Consider the following 22,325-nt stretch of genomic DNA (forward strand, 5'->3'; position numbering starts at 1 on the left):
AGAAAGAAAGAAAGAAAGAAAGAAAGAAAGAAAGAAAGAAAGAAAGAAAGAAAGAAAGAAAGAAAGAAAGAAAGAAAAGAATTGAAGCTACAAAACATCAGACTAATGGTGAATTTAAAGTAATAGAAAAGAATAAGCACCAGCCTTTGGCACATCTGTGTGAAAAACAACCAGACAACGAGATCTTGGGTTCCTAATGAGGTTCTGCTTGGAACTGTTTCTAAACTTTGTGTAATGTTCTATCTATGGTCTGTAAGGGTTCTTTTAGAGAGGTTTAGGTTGCTGGTTCTACTGTTGTTACAGGAATGTTCAGTTCAGCAAAGGTAACTCTGTTCTTACAGCAGTTCCTGGTACCTCTCAGTGGGGTTCTACCTGGAACCCTGTCAGAAAGTTTCTACCTACAATCATTAACGTTTCCTTCGGAAAGACCAATGATGTCTGCGCAATGTCAGAAGCTGTGGTAAGCCATGATACAGCACAGAGTGTTAAGGGCCTTGATCAAGGGGCCAGAAGTGGCAGCTTGGTGATACTGGGGCTTGAACCCCCGACCTTCTGATCAGTAACCCGGAGACTAAATCACCCTTAATGTAGTTTTTTAAAAGGGTTATTAGGATAGTTAATGTTTTTTACATTTATGGCATTTGGCAGACGAACCCCTATACAGAGCAACTGAGCAGTTGAGGGTTAAGGTCTTGTTCATGTCACAAACTTGGAGGTGTTGGGATTTAAACTCACAATCTCCTGGTCCAGAGTCCAGTGCTTTTACCACTCAGCTACCCCCTACCACATTATTCACCATCTTTCACTTATTTAGAAGGTTCGAATGGATCTGAGAGACAGCGTCTTCACGTTTGGTCTGAGACACTTGGGATGAGCACTTGAAAGATTACTGTATGACAATAGACAAGAAGCCCAAGATAGTGCTTTGGTCCCATCACTGAGGAGGATGTAGGCTGGATACTGTTGAGTCCACAGTTTGGTTGTATCGTGTTTCATTATTTTAAAATGTTGTTAATTGTTTTTTTGTAAGAGAAGGGAAAGTTTATAGGACTGTGGTGAGACCTGAGATGTTGTATGGTTTAGAGACAGTGGCATTGAGTAAAAGACAGGAGGTGGAGCTGGAGGTAGCAGAGCTGAAGATGTTGAGATGTTCGTTGGGAGTGACAACGATGGATAGGATTAGGAATGAGTTTATTAGAGGGACAGCACATGTAGGACGTTTTGAAGACAAGGTGAGGGAGGCGAGATTGAGATGGCTTGGACATGTGCAGAGGGGAGACATTGGGTATATCAGTAGGAGAATGCTGAGGATGGAGCCACCAGGAAGGAGGAAAAGAGGAAGACCAAGGAGGTGGTTTATGGATGTGGTGAGGGAAGACATGCAGGTAGTTGGTGTGAAAGAGGCAGATGTAGAGGACAGGGGGGGATGGAGACGGATGATCCGCTGTGGCGACCCCTAATGGGAGCAGCTGAAAGAAGTAGTAGTTAATTGTTTTATTTAATTGTTTTATGGTGTTCATGAGTGTCATTTATTATTAGTATCATCATCTACACTGCCTAAAGTCTGAGTCTCCTGCTGCAACCTCTGAAGATTGGGGTATGACCCAGTTGAGCAGTTTTTGTCAAATATTATTGTTTGCATATTCTGTATTAGTGTTCATACATTTACATTTGACATTTGGCAGATGCTCTTATCCAGAGTGACTTTTCTCATTTATACAACTGAGCACAGTTATGGGGTTGAGGGCCTTGCTCAGGGGCCCAAGTAGTGGCAGCTTAGTGTGGCTGGGGTTTGAACTCAACCTTCGGATCTTAAATCGACTGCTTTAAATAAATAAATATAACTAGAAATAAATCATTTGTAAAATGAAATGAAATTGGATTAGTTTAAAATTAATTTCCAAAAATATACCAAAAAAAAGACATCTTGCATACACTAATTATATTTATAGCAGAAAAGTAGAAAAAAAAGACAAATCATACTTGTTTATATAGAAAAAAGAAAATACACATTTATTTTTTAAATATTCTTTTTTGTAAAAAATTTTTTAAAAATAAATATAATTTGTAAAATGTATAAATTGATAAATAAAAAAAACCTAAAATTAAAATGAAAGTCAAAGTAACAAACTTTTTTTGTTTAAGGTCCTACATTTTAATGGTCCTAAGATGGACAACCAAAACTTTTTTAAAATCCATGAATATATGACAGACTCAGCGAAAAGTTTCATATTTAATCATAATTCTAGCATCCGAAAGCAGTTCTACTTAGAACCCTCTTAAAAAGAGAAAACCCACTCAAAGTTCTAAAAAGATTTCAAATGAAATTTTTTTCAGTCTGCTGTTTGGAGAAAAGTTGATCATTCCGTCTACCATTATTTGAATATCTAAGGATTCTCAGCTTCCTAAAAGTTCTGTGCATTCGGTTGGTTCTTCAAGGGTTCCTTCAGAAACACAAACTAAAGAAAACTTCAAGTTTTATCGATAGTTCTTTAGATAGTTTAGAAGGAATCCAGGCTTCTTTAAAAAGTTCTACTCAGAACTCCATCAGAAGGCAAAGACACGTACAAACTCTGTGTGTCTCTGAAGAAACCTGTAATGACTCCATCACTATAGAAATCTAAGAACCAAAAAGAACTGAGCAAAACAAAACAGACCTTCATGTGATCTTTAGATATCCAAGAGTTCTTAATGCTGTAAAGCCCATCATGGAGAACACTTTCTATAAATCAACATTCTCAGCAAAAAGTACTATTTGAAAGGTTCTTCTGTCGTTCGTTAGATCTTTAAGGGTTCTTTTAGCATCCTGAAACATCTTGAACTTCTTGCAGAAGCTCCAACCAATAGAACAGAAACACTAGAAGTTTCTTCAAAACCTCTCAAAATGTTTGACATGCAGTTTTTAAGGGTTCCTTCTGAGACACCTACTGCGAATAAAGTAAAATCCGTACCTTTGTGATCAATGCTGAATCAATAGAAAACCTTCTCCAGGCCTCACCTGTTCTCACACACTCTTACACACTCACAAATACACTCTTCAACTTCCATGCGTCCTCATCTTCTGATGCTGAACCTGGACAGGTGTTGAAATCCCTCAAACACACACACTGAGAGAGGGAGAGTAATCCACAGACGTGTGTGTGTGTGTGTGTGTGTGTGTCAGGCAGACAGCTGTGTCACTATGCAGGGGTGTGGGAGGGGTGGAACCTGTGTTCAGAGGATAAGGTTTCAGTGGGGATGAGGTGGCTGGGCGCGCAACCTCACATCAAAAACCAGTGTCCTGACAGACTCGGCCAATTATAGAGCCAGATTCCTGGATATTTTTGTCCTTCTTCATCCCTCGCTCTCGTTCTTTCGCTTTCTTTCCTTTACTACCCACATGTGTCAGGATAACACACCCTCTGGTCTTCACTCCCCTCTGCATGGGTGTGTGTTTGTGTTACCAAGTGTGTGTACAAAACTTACAGTGTGTGTGATCATTAAACTAATTATAATAAATAAAATATTACAAATTATGTTTTATCAAAAAACAAACAAAAAATGATCTAAAAATAGTTATGTGATGTTAAAAAAGAAGAAGAATGTGGTGTCTGGAAAGATTTCAGTGTGTGTGTGTGTGTGTGTGTGTGTGTGTGTGTGTGTGTGTGTGTGTGTAAGTAGACCTTGTTAATGATTGGCCAAAAATAAATAAATTAAATATATAAAATTAAATACTAATAACAATTAAAAAAAAATTGGCAATATAAAAATAAATCAATAAATAATACTAAATAAATACAAATAAAATTAAATAAACATTTGGCTGAATTAAGAAAAAAAAAAAACAATGAAAAATAAAAAGATGTAAGATATAAATGTATAAAAATAGAAGGAAAATATATATAAATCCAAAAAAAATAAAATTTTAATTTAGCAGAATAAAGATAAGAAATGGCAATATAAAAATAAATAAACAAATAATAAAAAAATAAAATTACAATTATTACAAATAAAATATATATGTTGCTAAATTATATATATATATATATATAAATGAAATTTAGAAAACGTCAAATTTAAATGTACAAAAATAAAAGGGAAAAAATAAAAATGTAGCTGAATTAAGATAGAAAATAGCAATATAAAAATAAATAAATAAATAAATAATAAAAATTAATTACAATTAATACAAATAAAATCAACTTTTTGCTACATTTAGACAAAAATGTAATGAAACGTAATAAATGTAAAATATAAATGTCTAAAAATAGAAGAAAAAAATCGAAATCAACAAAAAGTCATTTTAATCCGGCTGAAAAAAAATGCAGTATTTAAAATAATAATAATAATAATAATAATAATAATAATAATAATAATAATAATAATAATAATAATAATTGTATTAAAACAGAGCATAATTTAGTAATAAATAGATAAAAGAAATGTATACGGATACAATAAAATTAACAATTAAACAAAATATTTGTCTATTAGAAGTAAATAAGTAACACTGCTCATTAAATAAATGGAAAAAAAAAACAATTAAATACACAAAAAATAAAACAGTGATGAACAGAACAATAATTTATCCTTTAAGGCCAAATTTTCCAGCTGGTGAAGGAACAAATCTGGGAACCTGGTAGAAGGTTTTTCAGAATGTTGTCATTGGTTGATGATGTTTGGAGATGGTTGCCAGATGATTGATTAGGAATTCCAAGTGATTGATAAGGTGGTTCTGATGGACATCGTAGCTGGGTTTAAAATGTTTTTGACCTCCTTGTTACATACAAAATGCTAAAAGTGCTACACATTGTGTGTGTGCTTGTGTGTGTGTGTGTGTGTGTGTGTGTGTGTGTGTGTGTGTGTGTGTGTGTGTGTGTGTGTGTGTGTGTGTGTGTGTGTGTGTGTGTGTTTTCTAAGACGTTTCCCATGTACATGCTCTCCACCTTCTTTCCATCTCCATGTCCCTCAGTATACATGCTTTGAACCATAAAGTATTTTTACAGACACCAGTGCACGCACACACACACACACACACACAAACACACACACACACACACACAAACACAGTTCCCAAAATCACATTCCTTTCCTTCTCCACTCAATGAAAAACTACAACACCATCTGTACCAACACTAAGATTCATATCTGTATTATAGCTTAGGAGACGTCGTGTTTCTTCATAAACACAGCGAGAGTACAGCTAAATCCCGACTCTTATATTCCACCATCGATCATTGTGTTTGAGGGGAGAAAGGTCAGAGGTCAGGCTAACTTTAGCCCAAGCTGATGACGGGGGTTGACACGTTCGAACAGGTGCATCAACTTAGCTTTTCTCAGGACTCTTATGATTGTTCCTGCATGAGGAACACGAAGCATCAACCATGTCATACACACAATATTGACCAATGTATGATTAAGTCAGGTGCCCCGATACTTTTGCCCTACATAATGCCTTTCTTCATTTGTTTCTTTACAGTCTGTTTCTCTGTGCAGTGTGAGATACAGAGCTGATTGAGGATTAAAACCTGGATAAACAGAGTGTCGTATGCTGACACGTGGAGAGTTAAAGGTTGAGCTCCAAACACCTCGTTAGCTGTAAGCTGCTGTGTCCGGAGTGAGACCGAGACGGAGACAGAGACCAAACGAGACATTTCATCCCTCCTGTTATTTATCACCGTCTGACAGAGGGATTCATGGAGCACTTACTCATCTCAGATCACGTTCCTCTTCTCCTGCAGATATTACAGCTGAACACTGCACATGAAAACACCATCCTGGTGCTGGAGAGACACTTAGTGTGTGTGTGTGTGTGTGTGTGTGTGTGTGTGTGTGTGTGTGTGTGTGTGTGTGTGTGTGTGTCTTTATTATATCCAGGAATTTCACTGTTTCTCAATAATAATCATAATAATATCTGTCTGTCTGTCTGTCTGTCTGTCTGTCTGTCTGTCTGTCTGTCTGTCTGTCTGTCTGTCTGTCTGTCTGTCCATCTTTCTGTTATCTATCTATCTATCTATCTATCTATCTATCTATCTATCTATCTATCTATCTATCTATCTATCTATCTATCTATCTATCTATCTATCTATGGATTTATTTTGTGTTTGTGTTTTATTCATTTTTCTAATTTATATAAAAATATATACACTTGAGCATCAAACACATAACCAAATAAAAATAAATAAATAAGATAAAAAAAATAAAAAAATAGAGCTTGCCTCATAATATCTTCTCACCTACATTAGTACCTGACTTTACTAACACACTTGTGGATGAATGAATTTCCACAAAGTCTAGTGTAACATCTTCCCAGAAGAGTGAAGCTTCTTAAACCAGCAAGTGTGGAATGGGAGGTTCATAACGAAGCCCATAGCAATCAGGTGTCCACAAACTTTTGGTATGTAGTGTCATTTATATTATATAATTTTTTATGTAATACTTTATTAGAAACAGGTTGAGGAAAACAAAGAGAAAGATGAAAGAATAATTGCAAGATATTAAAAGTAAGTAAAAGGGTTCTAGAAAGAGAGAGAAAGAGAGAGAGATCTCGAGACGAAGAAAAAGAGAAAAGAAATTCTGAAATCCTCTGAGAGTTCAAGTCAGAGTGCAGCTTCCTGTATGCCATTAACAGCCATCCTCTTGCTCTCTTTTCCCTTCACCGTCTCAGACACTTTTCCCACTGGATTCACGCCTGATGACTTTTCCTGAAATTTCTCCTTCCCCCGTTGCCGTGGCGTCGCTCCGGATGCTCCAGGTTTGCCCTCGTCATCCTTTAATCCCTCTGAGGAAAATCTGGATTTGCTCTGATCCTCATCGAGCTGCCGAGCCCTGTGTATTTTAAAGCGTCCGGCTTTCCGTCCATCTGATTGGCCGACATCGACCTTGCCATGCCCTGATTGGACGGGAGTTTGAACTTGCTTTTTCTTACCAGATCTTTGACCTACCGTCATTTGATTAACAGGTAGGAGGAGCGTTTTGCCATGACTGCCCAGCTCCGGTTTTTCGTCCTCCTTCCAGATGGAGCGTATCTTCTCCCTCTGAGCTTCCTGCACCTCCACGGGGAGCTCTATTGGAGCTAATTTGAGGGGACGCCTCGTAAGAAAGTTCTCGAAGTTGTCCGCCTTGTTCTGTGTCTCTGTAGGCCGAGCACAGAGACGGATATCATGCGTTGGAGGAGGAAGAGCAGACGGAAAAAAGTCGATGTGACCCGTGGACATGGTTGGACACGAAGCTTCTCCAGGGATGTGTAAGAGTTTGTCGTCACCACCGGGGTCTTGAGGGTGAAGTGTTGAGGTTTTGACCGCTTCATCTGGTGCCATCATTCACTGCAGAAGAGACGGGACAATCTCGTAATCGCGTTAATCGACATGTGACTGGATTATTGCATGCTCATGGGGGAAATCATTCATCTATAATAAGGTCTAATATGGCATTGTTTCCATAGTAACAGGACATGATATAGGGTCTTTTTAGGTGTATTTAAGTAACATATATCAAAGGAGTGTACAGTTTACTTAGAGCGAGAAGAAGTTTGGCATCTTCTGCTTCATCAGCATAGATGCTCCTGTGCGGTTTTGCAGTTACATGAACAGCCCACAAGAGCTGCAGTTTAGGAGACGCTCTAACCCAGACGTCTAGACGTCGCCCATTTTTCCTGCCTCGAACATCAACTTTGAGGACAAAATGTTCACTTGCTGCCTAATAAATAAATTCACACACTGACAGGTGCCGTGATGAAGAGATGATCAGTGTTAATCACACAGTCATAAACCCAAAAAACACAATAAACACAATTCAGCACGTCTCCTTTCACTGGAGCCGCAGCTGCACCTCCCTCATACATCATCTCCAGCAGCAGCAGCAGCAGCATCGATATTCACCTCCTTTAATGACTCGAGTTTTCCTGCACTTCTTTTTGTACACTTTTTGTGCGTTAAGGTTTTCCTGAATATTTGAAACTCAAATTGTGTGTATTTGTGCAAATTCTACATAAAAATAAGCAAAAATAAATATAAAAAAAAAAAAGTCTCAAACTGTTCGAGCCGAATTTCTCTCACAATGTCCTGCTTTTCTAGAAAAGTCCATTTTGAAAAGTAAGTGCACCCGAATCGATTTCTTCTCCTCCGTCAGTCGTTTTGGAATTATAAAAAAAATTATAAAAAAAAAAATGGCTTTTAAAAGATGACATGAAAAGATTGGAGCTTGTGCAGTTTTGCTACAGATGCAGGTTGTGAGCTCCGACTAGTTCAATAATTCAGCTGCGTATGAGTCCTTACACTATTGTGATGCTCCGTTCTTCACCTCCACATCCTGCACTAACATCCTGCAACACCTCACACATAAACCTGCATATACACACATTTACAAACAGAAAATGTGTGTATTTATTGAAGACTCTCACAGTTTATATAAAGTGAGAATCAGGTGATGACAGAAAGTCTAAATCCCGTCATCAGCACCTATTTGGAAGCAGATCAGGAAAATAAATAACTGAACAAAAAGTATTTTAACGAACAAGTCATACTTACGACTGATCGGAGCATCTCCTGTGAATGTAAGTGTGTGTGTGTGTGTGTGTGTGTGTGTGTGTGTGTGTGTGTGAGACGAGATCACCGATACTAAGGTCGTTACCTGGATTAGGGTCACGTCTGTAATCTCATTAGCCCAATAAACTCCACGCACACATACTGCCACGTGCCTCTCTAAAGTCTCGTTTAGTATTTCTGACGCCCCCTCATGGTTACAGTTTTTCTCTGTTACATTGGAGCATTTCACAAATCATCCTTAATATTTGCAAGACAACAAGTGGGTTTTTTTAAAAAACGATTGGATTTCTTGCAAAAGCCTGCATTTTTTCTCAAAATCCTCAAATCATCTCTCAAAAGTAAAGAATAAGTCGTTTCGTCATCGTTTACAAACAGCATCGTCGAAACGCGCAGTTGTGTCGTCAGTACGATGGCGCAGGGTTTCCTGATGGAAATCCAATTCCAATTTGGATTCCAATGATTGAAAAGGCTGAATTTCCTTTGTATGATTTTTTTATCTATGAATTTCAACAGCACAAATGTACACATTACTGTATGTGGGGTGTTGAGACCACACAGGATTCACACGTTTACTGTACTGTATTAGTGTTTGTTCTTTCCTGGTCCTTCATCCATTTTTAGAAATTGTATTTCTTTGTTTAGCTCCGTCTGTCGCCGATTGAAGGTTCGCCAGATTCATCATTCGTCAATATAATCATTACGGCTACGGCTACGCTAATTCCCATAAACGCCTTGAAATGTCTGAAAACACGAGCAAAACCTTTGACCTTCTGCGTTTCCGCCTGCCACATTTTTTTTTACTCGCTTTTTGCAAATTCGCAACAATGACAATAAAAATACATCATCGGCTTTATAAGACTCTGTTTTCACGGTACACACTGCGACGCGTTAAAGTTTTTGTCGACTGAAATCGGCATCTCTGTGTGGACGGAAGCCCAAAAAGGACAAACAAATAAGTGTGATGTATTAATGTGGACATGGACTGGAATAGAACGTTTTTCTCAGTCGCTTTGGAGCGTTTCTCAGATCAGAAATGAAATTCTCAAGACTTCTTGTTCCTCCAAATGTATTAATTTGTGCTCATCATGAGAACATTTCTTGTTGCTTTGATTAAATTGCGAAAGCTTTAGTACATCATTTAATCAATTGTGTACGAGTGTCTGCTGTTTCCTACATTATCAGTTGTTCATGTTCATGTTAATCAAAATATATTCTACTGGTTTCACCTGAATAGTTTTAACCCCCAAAAACATCTCAGCATCAGTTCATTGTGTACGTCAGCGAATGTAAAATGATTAAACCAGTCGTCATCAACTGTCATCTAACATTTTTATTACAATGTTTTTTATAAATGTGTTGGATTGATGAATTGTGCAGATGAATCTTGAACGTCACTAATGAAGGCGAGTGAACGACATCAGATCGACCAATCATCAACCAGTTCTCTAAAACAGGTCAAAGGTGAATCTGGTGAAGCTTCAGCTGGAGAGTGAAAACAGACAAAACACAGAATTACACATTCTGAAAATGAATCAACAACCAAGAAACAAACAAACACCAGTACAGTAAAAGTGTGAATCCTGTCCCATCTCTTACAATCAATATAAATCAATTATCCAAAAGGAAGTCAGAATTTTTGCATTTTCAGTCACTGTGATCCAAAACACTGTTTATATCAGGAAATTCTGAAACTGTGCAGCGTCACACTGAAAACACGACCAAATATTTTGATGATTGTGTTTGTGAACAATGACGAAGTGACTTTTCATTCTAATAGGAATGAGATGTTCATTCACACAAATACTCACTTTTGAGAGATGAACTGAGGATTTTGAGAAACGCCCCAAAGCAAATGAGAAAAGTCGAAATAAATTGACCTCCAGATGGCGCCACAAGGCCGCTTTTCGAAGCAGCAACTTTAAACATGACTGTGCTTTTTATCAGCACCAAGTCCGGATTGAGACACGGTCCAATTAGAGTCAGACCCGGTCTGGGTTTCAGTGGCGAACTCAAATCACCCTAAAGAGGATCCAAAGAAGTCGCATTGATTTCTTAAATAAATAAACCAGACATTTCTGTCTCACTATAAGAAATCTATAAATATTCACTCCTTCAGCATTTTCTCACAAAACACCAGGTATATAAACATCATCTCCAACTTCTTGAGAATATCATTTTACATCCACTAAATTGCCAAAAGTATTCGGACACCCACCTTTTCCACCCATATGTGCCTCTACTCCAAACGCTTACCATAAAGTTGGTACAATTGGATTGGACATTTTTTTGGATGTATGAAATTTTCCCATCGCAATTTGCTTGTGTTGATCAATGGATTTTCTATGTGCTTCTTTTTGAACATCCATTTTGCTCTTATAAGAAGTTCCACTCTTCTGGGAAGATGTTCCACTATATTTTGTGGAGATTCTTTCAGCCACAACGACGTCAGTAAAGTCAGGAACTGATGTAGGTGAGATGAAGTGAGGAGGCCTGGGGTGCGGTCAGCGTTCCAGCCAATGGAATGCCGATCTTCATGGAGCTTCGTGTTCGCAAGGGTCATTGTCATGCTTCTGTTTCAAGTAAAGGAAAACTTTCATGCTCCAGCATCCAAAGACGTCCAATACATTTGCGTTCCTCGAACTTTTTCCCTCGGCTTTACCTCTCCGACACTGGAGACTCCTTCCATCAGTGTAAAATAAATCCCTGAGAATGAGCTGTTACTATAGAAACAGCCAATTAGAATAAAATTTATTGTCTCAGATGCTATAAAAACTGTAATTAGCACCTCCCGACCAATCAGAATCCTCGATTTCATCTTGGATGTGAATCTAATTTCAGACGTTCTTCATAGTCAGGATTATTATGGAGATTAAAATGTGTGAGAGCGATCATTAAACCCTGTCATTTGTTCAGGCTGGGAACATGCTCAGGTACAGCAGAGGGAAATAAAGGAAGGGGGCAATACTCGCTCGGGGGGGCAGCAATCCTGCTCACACGCCATTGAAATGGGCTTCGGTATGACACGCACAGCTTACAACAATCCCACAACAATCCCACGCTGCATTGCACAAAATTCAGGAGTCTGGTCATGTCTCGTCTGCAGGTTCCATCGTAGTATCCGGAACTGATTTAAAAGAATGAATGTTCTTGGTGTGGAATATCGATTTGTGGTTCCATCCGCAACAGTGGCAAAAATAATGCTTACATCTTTAGGCCACACCCACTTTGGGGTCAAATCCATATTTATACACAATACGGACAAATGTGTATCCCATTCCACAGTGAGTCTCTATTTGCTGTTCAAAAAAGCTCCAATCTTCTGGAAAGATGCTCTAAAGTTTGATCACAAAAGGTGTCTCAAGTCAGGTACTGATGCAGGTGAGATGTGGTGAGGAGGTTTGGTGTGCAGTCAGCATTTATGTTCTTCCAAATAGTGATGGAGCTCTACAGCAGGAGATCTTTCACACACTTCCAACCCATGGAAAGCTGATCTTCATGGAGCTTCAGGGGCATTGTGATGATGGAGCAGGTTTGGGTCTCCAAGTTCATGTGAATGATCCAAAGACATTTCATACAATTGTGTGCTGAGTTTCTTGAGGAATTGAGGAACTGTATAAAGGAAGAACCACACATGGCTGGAGGGGTCTGGTCTCCCATTACTTTTGTGAACAGAGTGTAAATACAGATACATTACATAGTATTTGTCCAAATGTGCATTTTTTTTAGATAAGAATCTGCAGAACTGGAAAGAATCAAAGCCTGGCATCTGACCAGGTACCGAATCTAAGGTGTGCCCCGGGGTACCCATGCTGTCACCAGCAATGTTCTCTCCTTTCCTCCATCTCTCACTTCCTCCATCTCTCCCTCCCCCTCCAGCTCGGCAGGATTCTACATAATTTAAGCTCAATGTGTAATCCAGTCACTTCTTGTCCTTTTCCCGGATTCTTGGAACTGTCATTTGGAAAGCTTTCTGCTGTATTTCACGGTTCTCCTCTGTCTCCTCTCAAGGAACACTGATCCTGGCCATGTTTTCATCTCTGCAAAAAAGTACGCCTAGAATCATGACGGGGTGTGTTCAGATTTCTTTGCTCGACGTGCTGCTGAAAAGAAAAAGCACCTGGCAAAGCAGAGGAGATTCTCCTCAGCACCCGCTGAGCCCCAGTCCAGCTCGGTTCCTGTTCTCATATCGGACCTGCGGAGAAATAAAACGTAGGTGGGAGATGAGAAGAAGCAGGATGATAGAGATGAGAAAGAGAGCGAGCAGAGGGATCTCTGCTAGACATATCCAAAAGCTGTCAGAATACCAGAGAACGGTCCGGAGGAGCGGTAAGAGATTTGGGATCGGTACAAGGCTGCATGTGCCAGGGTTCCTTTCCAAATGTTTTGCAGCGAACAGAAAAATGCAAAACACATTTGGTGAATGAAGAAAAAATGGAGTAGAAAAATGAGGAACTCTGTATTGTATACTGCTGTATTCACTTTTATAATAACACAATTACACTTGGTAACATTTCTTGAAACAAGAAAACATACAGTAGCTGACTTAAAAAAAAAAAATTATATATATATATATATATATATATATATATATATATATATATATATATATATATATATATATATATATATATATATATATATATAAATAAATTATGCAATAAAACATTGTATTCCAAGTCGATTTAGTCAAATTCAATTAAAACTAGCTTAATCATTTTGATTTTATTTTTAGAGTTTCTTAATTTGCGTGAAAAGACTTTAAAACAAGAGAATCCCTCTTCATTTTAAAATCGTCATCATTAAATATTCTGTCTATTAAAATGAGTCGAAGCGTTTAAACAAAAAATTAATTATAATAATTATGTTCAAAATTTCAAAAATTCTAATTTTATGACATTTAAATATTAAAAATGAATAAATATTAGGAAAAAAAATAAAGTAAATAAATAAAGTAAAAAAGTATCTTTCGGCTTCTCCCGTTAGGGGTCGCCACAGCGGATCCTCCGCACGTTTGATTTGGCACATGTTTTTACGCTGGATGCCCTTCCTAACGCAACCCTCCCCAATTTATCCGGGCTTGGGACCGGCACTGAGAGTGGCTGGGGATGGTTCCCTGACCGGGAATCGAACCCGGGTCGCAGCGGTGAGAGCGCTGCATCTTAACCACTAGACCACCAGGGGACCTCAAAGTTAAAAAGTATAAAGTATAGAAAAATATATGTATATACATGAATAATATTATAATATTGAAATCAAGTAGTAGAAAAATATTCAAATTGAGTAGTTACGATGCGAAAACGTAGTAAATTCATTAATCGCTGCTGCTTAAAATACTTATTGCAACATCAAACATGAATCGATGTGTTTGGTCGTTACTGAAGATATTCAACAGGAGAAACCAAAATCAAACTACAGAACAACGCAGTAAAAATCCATAAGTACACAACAAATTTCTAAAAAAATTCAAAACAAACTGGATAATGTTTGGGAAGTGTGTGCCGACTTAATAGTGCAGACACAATAATTTGTTATTGGGTTTAAATAAATGTGACATAACACAAGCATTTGGATTAAATAATACAAGTCAAGTGTGATTATTCAGCGTTTTTTTTTTTTTTTTGCTAGGCAAAATTAAAACCAATTATTACAGCTAAAATAAAGTTTAAAAAGGCCCCAAATCAAATCGAATTTATTTGTCAGCTACACGTTCACACCGAGTGCCACATGTAGTGAAATATAACGATGAGAATTGGTGAATAATTTCCTGATGCACTGTACTGCTCCTTCCAGCTTCAGACAGATGATGTTTAAAGGGAAACACTGGGTTCTGACATTCTAGCAAACTGTTCAGGAAACAGAGTTTGCCCCGATTAAGCACACAAATGAGGTCGACTGTATTAAGGACAGAGAAGTTTGTGTTTTCCTGGTCCTCACAAACACTTACTTTTTGTTAACTATCACAGGAAAAAAAAAAACAAAGATTTGGATACAGATGTTTCGGTAATGTTCCGTAAAATGAAATAAGTAAAATGTATGGGTTTATTTTTTTTCCAATTCCTCCAGCTGCTAAATTTTTTCCAACCACCTGCTAACTGTCCCCATAACACACCAACTACCAAGGAAGAAGACTAACACGTTATGAAGGCTATACAACCACAGGATTTTAAAATGCAGCTTAACACACGTCTTCTGGAAAAGTCATAGCTCGGTGGTTAGAGTTGGACTTCTGCTCGTCAGTTGAAATCCCAAACGTGCCAAGCTGCAATTGCTGGGGCCCTTGAGCTAGGCCCTTAACCCTAAACTGCTCTGAGACAAGGGCATCTGCCAAATGCTGTACATGAATACCCTAAATGGACTTTAATCTTTACATTCATTTTACTGTGAGCAACTGCCACCCAACAATTTCTCTAAATCCACAAACACACAATGCAACTCCCTCAGACCTTCTTTATACTTCTCCATCAACATTCTCAAAGCAAATAATGCATCTGTGTTGCTCGTCCTCAGCATAAAACCATACTGTTGCTCACAGATGGTCACCTCTTCTCTCAGCCTGGCTTCCACTACTCTTTCACATAACTTCATGGTGTGACTGATCAGCTTAATTCCCCTGTAGTTACTGCAGGTCTGCACATCTCCCTTATGCTTAAAGATCGGTACCAGCACACTCCTTCTCCATTCCTCAGGCATCCTCTCCCCTTCCAGAATCCTGTTACACAATCTACTTAAAAAAACTCCACTGCATCTCTCCTAAACATCTCCACGCTTCTACTGGTATGTCATCTGGTCCAACTGGCTTTCCATTCTTCATCCTCTTAATCGCTGCTCTCACTTCCTCCTTACTAATCCTATCCACTTCCTGCTTCACCATCTCCACACCATCCAACCTTCTCTCTCTCTTATTTTCCTCGTTCATCAGCTGCTCAAAATACTCCCTCCACCTTCTCAACACACTCTCCTCACTAGTCAACACATTTCCATCGCAATACTTTATTGCTCTTACTTGCAGTACATCTCCTACAGCTCCTCATATGCCTTTTCCTTGGCTTTCACCACATCCCTCTTTATCTGCTGCTGCATCTCCTTGTACTCCTGCCTACTTTTCTCATCACCCTGTCGATCCCACTTCTGTTTCTCCAACCTCTTTCTCCTTCTGCTTTCCTGCATTTCCTCATTCCACCACCACATCTCTTTGTCTTCCTTTCTATTTCCAGATGTCACACCAAGTAACTTTCTAGCTGCCTCCCTCATCACCACCGAGCTCCTGTCTGACCTCTTCCCTGAACCTCACACTACACTCTTCCGCCTTCAGTTTCCACCATCTTATACTTCTTTCAGTCCTCACTCTCCTCCTCTTCTTCTTCACCTCTAAAACCATCCTACAGACCACCATCCGGTGCTGTCTAGCTACACTGTCCCCTGCCAACACCTTACAGTCTCCAATCTCCTTCAGGTTGCATCTCCTACATAGAACATTGTCCACCTGTGTGCACCTTCCTCCACTCTTATACATCACCCTATGATCCTCCTTCTTCCCATTTATGGTATTTGGTATTGACCAAATACCATAAATGTAAATGTATAATAATTGTAATGCAGTATATCCCAGGAATGTTCCACTGGGAATTGGGAAAGTCAGAGATACAATGGTGAACAGGACACATTCAGAACTTTCATCATTAAACTGCATTATTGTAAAATACAGCTTCAGCTTCGGTCATACTGATGGGACAAAAAAGCCCCTCTATAACAGCTTTAGACTTGGCCCACGTAACCCTCATCAACAACAAAGAACTTGAAAGTGTTCCAGTGAGAAGTCAGGAAGGTTTTGAAGCAGCTCATGTGGAGTCTTCACTGTGAAAACACCTCCAGGAACAGATCCTCTCCCCAGGAGCCCAGAGAGGGAAACATTTTTCAAAAAGCAAAAATGTCTCTGTAAGAGGGAACTGCACAGGAGAATCGGTCGAGAGATTACAACTCAAATAGAGCACAGCAATTTTTTTCAGATGGAACAAAAAAAAAAAAGAGAGAGAAAGACAGAAGAAAGAGGCAGCCATGTCTTGTGAAATGCTTTTCTGACTCTGGCTCTGAATTTGCAATTGGCCTGAAAGCAGTCGTATTAGATTAGCTCAAGATACACTGAAATTCCAAAGCTCTCCTGTGTACCACCAGAGATAACAATCAGGTCATGAAATGAGCTGTATTTTATCTGATGTATATAATTTGTGAGGGTCCAGTTGCATAAAATATTTTGTTTACAAACATCCGGATAAAAAAAAAAAAAAAAAACACCAAAAAATCACAAATGAGTGGCTGAGATTTTAATAGATAATTACTTATTATTGTCTTATTAGGACAAAAAGTAAACAAGAAAATGTTTTTTCTTTTTTTTTTTTTATATGCCTATATTGAACTTGCCGCAATAAAACCACATTTTTGTCCAGCCTTCTTTAAAATGCACAAAAGCCCAAAAACAAATTTGAAAACATATTAACAAATTTGAAAGCACTAACAATTCAAAAAACAAATGAACAAATCAGAAATCAAATGAACAAATCTTAAAAAAAAAAAAAAAATTAACAAATAGAAAAAATCTAGGAAAAAAAAAAAAACAAATCAAAAAATACATGAACAATTTGAAAACACAAACAAATCTGAAAACAAATCAACAAATCAACAAAGAAATTTGTTTTTGAATTTGTTAATTTGCTATTTTGTTTTCTGATTCATTTCGTATTTGTTATTATATTTTCTGATTTCGTTTTGCACTTCTTGGCCACGGTACTAATCAGACCAGCGAGGCTAAATACATGTCTGGATAAACCTCCACTGGTACATGTTTCAGAAAACTACAGCCCACTGAACATAAATTAGAAGAGTTTGTCTGAGCCCTGAACACTGTCAGGAAGACTATTCCAAAGTTTAGGAGCTAAATGTGAGAATGATCTACCACCTTTAGTGGGCTTTGCTGTTCTAGGAACTACTAGAAGCCCAGAGTTTAGAGATCTGTAGAAGCATGATGGATTGTAGCATATTAGAAGACTGGATAGATACATGGGAGCAAATAATTTAATGTTTTGTAAGAAAGTAGCAACAGTTTGTAGTCGATTAGAAACTTAACAGGAAGCCAGTGTAGGGATGATAAGATTGGGGTTATATGATCATATTTTCTCGACCTTGTGAGAACTCTGGCTGCTGCATTCTGGACAAACTGTAGCTTGTTTATTAATGATGCAGGACATCCACCTAGTAATGCATTACAGTAGTCCATACTGGAGGTCATGAACGCATGGACGAGCTTCTCTGCATCAGATATAGACAACATGTTTCTTAGCTTAGCAATATTACTAAGGTAGAAGAAGGCTGTTTTTGTAATATGGTTGATATGATATTTAAAAGACAAGTTGCTGTCAAAAAAAACTCCCAGGTTTTTTACTGTTAAACTAGTAGTTACAGAACATCCTTCTATATGCAGGTTAAAATGCTGGAGGTTCTGTGTACTGACTTTTAGGCTGATGAGCAAAATCTCTGTCTTATCAGAATTTTATAATGGAAAGTTATGCAGAACCAATTGAGATATTTTGTTTTGTTTTGATATATATAGCTGGATATCATAGCATACAGTAGCAGTGGAAGCTAATCCCATGCCTTCTAATAATATTTCCCAAGGGAAGCATGTATATTGTGAAAAGCAGGGGTCCTAGAACTGAACCTTGTGGTACCCCATAATTTACTTGCATTAATCTAAAAAGTTCTTCTTTTAAATCTACAAAATAGTAATGATTAGACAGGATTTAAACCAGCAAAATGCCTTTCCCTTAATGCCGATGTCATTTTGTAAGCAGTCCAGAAGAAGATCATGATCTATTGTGTCAAATGCAGCACTAAGATCTAGTAAAACTAACAGCGAGATAAAGCTTGGTCTGAAGCTAAAAACAGGTCATTAGTGATTTTAACTAGAGCAGTTTCTGTGCTATGATGGGGCCTAAAACCTGACTGAAACTCTCCAAAGATATTTTTTTCTTGTAAGTAGGGACATAACTGGGCAGAGACAATCTTTTCTTAAACCTTAGACATAAAAGGAAGATTTGAAATGGGTCTGTAATTCGATAGTTCATTTGGATCCAAATTAGGTTTCTTAATGAAGGGCTTAATAACTGCCAAGGTGAGTGGTTTTGGGGCGTGACCTAAAGATAGTGAGGAGTTGATAATATTAAGAAAAGGCTCTCCAGCTGTATGTAACACTTCTTTCAGTAGTTTAGTTAAAATGGGATCTAACTGACATGTTTATGATTTGGCTTTGGTAATAACATCATACAGCTCTTCCTGTCATGTAAGTGTAACGCAGTGCAGTTGTGGAGATTTAGGTGAGATTGGATCAGGATGCAATGCAATCTTTTTGCATTGAAAAAATTCATTAAGTCCCCACTACTAAACTGTGATGGAATACATTTTTCCGATACTTGAATTGTTAATTTAGCTACTGTACTGAAAAGGAACCTGGGATTGTTTTAGTTGTTTTCTATGAGTTTGTTTAGGTGCTCAGTTCTAGCAGCGTTTAGCGCCTGTCTGTAGCTGAGCTGTCTTTATACGCAATTCTAAACACCTCCAATTCAGAATTTTCCAATTTTCTTTCCAGATTACGGACTGCTCCTGTGATGTTCCATAATCTCATGGATCCCCAAACTGTTAATGTGGAACCATCCCCAGCTGCACAGGTAGGTCTGAAGAGTATTTTCCAGCAATGTTAAGAAGCTGGGGTCAGAGTGTAGGGTCAGCCTGGAGCACTTAGGCTTAAGGACCTTGGTCAAAGACCCAAGAGTGGCAGCTTGGCAATAGTGAGGCTTGGAACCCCAGCCTTCCAATTAGTAGCTCAAAGCTTTAACCAATGAGCTACCAGTTTATAAAAGCCAGCTTTAAACGTCTTTACCCAATGATATACGGATGCCGTGAATCCAGATGGCCAAAACCACCACATATAGGCAAACATGAAAATTTTGCCAAGAATTGGGATATGTAGTTTGCGGTAATGGCTCTTGGATCCAATCTTGGGTCCAATCTTTTTTTTTTAGTGTGGTTGCAGGTTTTTATTCCAACCACACAGAGGGCCACACCAAATTCTACCTGTTTAAATCTAATGATTTCCATTTTCAGTGACTTTTAGGTGTGGCCCTTGATTGGACCCCCCTGCATTAAACCATTCTATTCTTTTCACCAAGTGGAGGTCTTGGTGGCAATAAGCTGAGCCCAGATCTTGACCCACCTCTAGAGCCAAGTCTCAGAGTGGTGTTTGTGGGCAAGGACCTTCCGATTGGGTCACCCTTTTGCAAAATTGTATTTGGGCTCAGTATCTGCAAGGTGGGGAGGTTCCCTGGTGGTCTAGTGGTTAGGATGCGGCGCTCTCACCGCTGCGGCCCGGGTTCGATCCCCAGTCAGGGAACCAACCCCAGCCATTAGGGTTGCACAAGCCAGTGCACTCTTAGTGCCGGTCCCAAGCCCGGAGAAATGGGGAGGGTTGCGTTAGGAAGGGCATCCAGCGTAAAAACATGTGCCAAATCAAACATGCCAATGGTCCAATGTGGCGACCCCTAATGGGAGAAGCTGAAAGAAAGTTTGTCTGCAAGGTGGGGATCAGGTACAATGCCAGCTTACATTATTGGCATTTGTCAGGTGCCCTTATCTAGAGCAACATACAACTGGACAGTTAAAGGTTAAGGACCTTGCTAAAGGGCCCAGCAGTAACAGCTTGGTGGTGCTGTGAGTTGAACTCATGACCTTCTGTTACAAACCCAATTTTTTAAACCATTGAGTAAGCGCCTTCTTGAACGCAAAGCATTTGATGGACAGTCTCAGCCAGAGTAGAGGACAGGAGATAAGTTTGCAAAGTAGATAAGAGACAAACTGTATTTTTTATCTAATTGGATTGACAGGAACTTCTTTGTCTAACAATTGTTGCCTTAATTAATCTAAATATAAAAAAAAAGTTGGGTTTTTTTGGTGTCCTTTGCTTAATATCTGTTAGCACTCAAAACCTCAGTGAAAATACCAAGACTGGGTATGAGACACAAATACCCCCTGGCCAGGTTGCCACTCCATCCCAGGGTAATAACCTTTTTCGTATGCATGCAAAGCTAAATAAACGAAACAAAACAAAGACGTGTCTGAAATAAACTTCTCGCTTCTGAGTAAAATTCATACAGCAGGAGATAATCGAGTAGTACATGAAAGATAGAATAATGGTTTAGCCAAACTGGGGCGCAAAAAACAATCCTGTAAATGCGAGTGCAGTCCTGAGTGTCATCTAAAACGAGTGTTCTTACAGCCGTGCTTAGAAGTTTGTGAACCCTTTAGAATTCTAAGAGTTGAAGCTGTTCTGTTCTGGCAAAATGGTTTGCAAATCCTCCAAGCCTTCATGCAGGGCTACTGGAAACATGCAATTATTGGTTCACACCAAATATCATGGCAAATTTTTGCATAGATTTTATCGAAATTGTATATAGAAAATATTACTTCAGTAAAAGTTAAACTTTCACTTGAGTAAAAATACAAAAGTATTTGCCTTCAAACATACTTAAGTATCCAAATTATTATAATTATTAATGGTCCTGTTATAATATTTGTCAAAAGACTTTTGCTTAATCAAATTAGTTTATGCAAAAGAACTCGACTGTGACTCTCAGCACACTGATCTATTAATAGAATGATATTAATAAGTTAAACACTGATATTTATTACAAATATCATGAGCCCAAAACCAAAACGGGTCTTGTGGCGAAAAAGTTTCAAGACTTGCTCTGTTTACAAGAAAGTACTTTATTTATCTACACATTCTCACTTTCAAAATAGTCCCCCTGCACAGCAATACAGGGCTCCCAGTGTTCCTGCCACTTCTGAAATGTGTCCTGAAAGTTTTGACTTCGGAGGCGAGTCGAGCAGCTTCTGCGAATCGCAATGGATCTCCGCACCGGTGTCAAAATGGATCTTCATCTTTGGGAAGAGGCTGAAGTCTGTAGGAGCTGAATCTGGCGAGTAGAGCGGGTGTGAAAGTGAGCTCATGTGGATCGTTCTCTGATAATCATGATGTGTGAGGTGCCAAATGGTTACAACATTTACAACATTCTTCCGGCGAAGTTCTTCTGCCACTCAAAACACCTCCAATGACTCGTTGCAGCATCGCCGTATGTCAAACGTATGTCGTGTCAAACGTCTTGGTGGCAGATTTGCGCAGTTTCTGATTTGCAAGTTTTAACTTGCTGTCGAAGAAATCGCAGATGTGGTTATTCAGTTGGTCAGAATAGCTTCAGTTAGCACCGTTAGTCTTGTAACTTTTTGATACCCGCGGTATTTTAGGGGTTGTATTGTATTTGTATGCGGTGTGCGGTTTATGTGTGCAGGTACCACCCCGAGACTCCAGCCCAGGTCTTCCCTGCATTCCAGTTAACTAAAGACGTGCCCTCTATCCATAGATGACGTCAGCAGGAGGTGACCTATAAAGTAGGAAACTGGGATCAGGTGCCGACGCTCTTTTGTGATTAACTGCTATTGAACTACGCCCGTTCTGATCCCAAGTTTGACCTGTCCCATACCTTCACTGTAAATACTCACTGTATTATACAATAAAGATATACATTAATAATATCTTATATTCTTAATATCTTATATATGTGTGTTGTTTTGTGGGTTTTTTCTCCATTTTTGGTGAGGGAGTTAGGAAAGTGTTTTGTCATGTTTTTGTTTGTAGGTGATTTAGCACTTAAAAAGAGTGTTTTTTGTTTAATACTTTGACCTCAGTCCACCCTG

General features: G+C 38.6%; 2 protein-coding genes across 5 annotated transcripts in view; both read right to left on the bottom strand.

The window, feature by feature from the left end:
* Positions 1-3,152, bottom strand: part of col22a1 (collagen, type XXII, alpha 1) — a 71,383-nt gene extending 68,231 nt beyond the window's left edge. For 2 of the 3 annotated variants that reach the window (XM_083546764.1, XM_083546762.1), the window contains exon 1: positions 2,952-3,152. The gene's annotated coding sequence lies outside the window, so the exon portion shown is untranslated. The remainder of the gene's footprint in view (positions 1-2,951) is intronic. The other variant, XM_083546763.1, reaches the window with a different exon arrangement.
* Positions 3,153-6,403: 3,251 nt separating this feature from the next.
* Positions 6,404-8,631, bottom strand: LOC310729305 (uncharacterized protein). 2 transcript variants are annotated; one of them, XM_083547411.1, is made up of 2 exons: positions 8,508-8,631; positions 6,404-7,304 (listed from the first exon to the last, which is right to left on the bottom strand). In XM_083547411.1, the coding sequence occupies exon 2, from the start codon at positions 7,299-7,301 to the stop codon at positions 6,579-6,581; it is 723 nt and encodes a 240-aa protein (XP_083403537.1). In that variant the 5' UTR covers positions 7,302-7,304; positions 8,508-8,631; the 3' UTR covers positions 6,404-6,578. The 2 variants fall into 2 exon arrangements, with proteins under 2 accessions (XP_083403537.1, XP_083403538.1); XM_083547412.1 differs by lacking the exon at positions 8,508-8,631 and adding an exon at positions 8,256-8,336.
* Positions 8,632-22,325: the final 13,694 nt, after the last annotated feature.

This window comes from Silurus aristotelis (assembly GCF_946808225.1).
Source record: "Silurus aristotelis genome assembly, chromosome: 7".
Taxonomy (NCBI): domain Eukaryota; kingdom Metazoa; phylum Chordata; class Actinopteri; order Siluriformes; family Siluridae; genus Silurus; species Silurus aristotelis.